A 1,539-nucleotide genomic window follows, 5' to 3' on the forward strand; every position below is an offset into this window, starting at 1 on the left:
ATAGTATATATTATTTTTTAAATGAAATGAATAAAATTTTGAATTGAAAAAAATAATTTTCTGCTATTTCAGCTAAAACTCTTTTTCTTTCTGCTGTTCTTTTTTTCTATGTTTTTGTGCTTTTTTCTGCTACTTTGTGCTGTTTTAGCTTCGTACAGATGCTTTCTGCTATATTCAGCTATTTGCTGAAATTTTAGTTAATGTTTATCTACTATTAGCTAAACTTAGCTTTTTAAAGCTAAGTACACATTTTTTAGCTATTAAAATATTTTTTCAGCAAACCTGTGCCTCCTTATGCTAATTAAAACAATTCCAGCTACTTTTTAGCTGTTTTACTGAAAATTTCAGCTGTTTTAGCTATTTTAATACATATTGTCAGTTATATGTAATTTTATATTTTTTTCTGCTAGTTTTACAGTTTTTTACAACACTTTCACTATCTGGGTGCTAATTTCTAATTGTGGCTGCTACCTTTAGTTTATTTTATGCTATTTTAGCTATTTTATTCTATTTTAGCTGTAGATCTGCTTCTTGATATTCTTTTGCTTTTTTCAACTTATTTAGCCTTTTTTCTGCTGATTTGTGCCACTTATGCTTCTTATGCTTCTTACAGATGTTTTCAGTTATATTCAGCTATTTTAGCGCTTAGCTTTTAGCTGTTTTCTGTTGTTTTCAACTGGATTTCAATCCCTTTTTACTGTTTTTCCGCAAAGTCACGCTTTTCTTAGCTTCTTTCAGTTTTTTAAAGAGAGCTTACTTTAACAATTTTCAGCTGAATTTCAGCAGCTTTCAGCTAAAGTTTTCAGCATGAAGCATTCACACTGACATTTTTGCAGGAAATGCAGTTCCTCTAGTTATCTTTGTTTTCATGAAGCTGCTCTCTGTCAGTGAGTAATTGTCTTTCTGGCCTCAGAGCTTCAGTCCCAGCTCAGCCTCAGGTCTTTCATCAACCTGAACTGTTGAAACAGGATCTTCTGCACTTCCTGCCTCTTCACTGCTCCTCAGACAGATTCAGAGCGTCTCTGTTCCAAACCCCTCACATCTCTGTGTCCTGCTGCAGATGCAGGAGAAGCCGGACCACGTGGTGACGGTGAGACTGATCCTGAGACAGCCGTCCTCTGCCTGGCTCACCTTCAGCCTGGAGGACATCAGGGTCTTCCCCCACATGGAACCACTGAAGGTCCATTACTGCTGGAGCGAATCAGCAGGATCTGCTGCTGTTCTTCATCACATCCACCCGGTGGAGCCAGACTGGAGATCATTTCCTGTTTCTGTTCTTCCAGGAGCCAGAGAAGGAGGTCTCTGATTGGCTGTCAGACCTGATCCTGGTGGATCAGCACCCGGATCTGGAGGTACAGACCTTTCTTCATCTCTCTGTGCTGTTATATGCAGGTATATGCTGGTATGTCCTGATGCATCTCAGTAATCCAGGTAAAAAAGAAAAAAGAAAAAATAGTATAGGTCCTCTGGACGGGTTCTTCTCTAATGAAACGTTTCGTCTCTCCTCCAAGAGACTTCTTCAGTCTGAGAGTTTCAGGC

At 38.5% G+C, this 1,539-nt stretch overlaps 1 protein-coding gene across 2 annotated transcripts in view; it reads left to right on the top strand.

Annotated features, from left to right (window-relative positions):
• Positions 1-1,060: 1,060 nt before the first annotated feature.
• nicn1 (nicolin 1) overlaps positions 1,061-1,539 on the top strand; it is a gene marked incomplete at its 5' end in the record, with an annotated part of 17,720 nt that continues 17,241 nt past the window's right edge. For both annotated transcript variants that reach the window (XM_013999454.1, XM_013999455.1), the window contains 2 exon segments: positions 1,061-1,180; positions 1,284-1,352. In XM_013999454.1, coding sequence (XP_013854908.1) covers positions 1,061-1,180; positions 1,284-1,352 — 189 coding nt within the window.

This window comes from Austrofundulus limnaeus, unplaced genomic scaffold, assembly GCF_001266775.1.
Source record: "Austrofundulus limnaeus strain Quisiro unplaced genomic scaffold, Austrofundulus_limnaeus-1.0 Scaffold2297, whole genome shotgun sequence".
NCBI classification, from domain to species: Eukaryota; Metazoa; Chordata; class Actinopteri; order Cyprinodontiformes; family Rivulidae; genus Austrofundulus; species Austrofundulus limnaeus.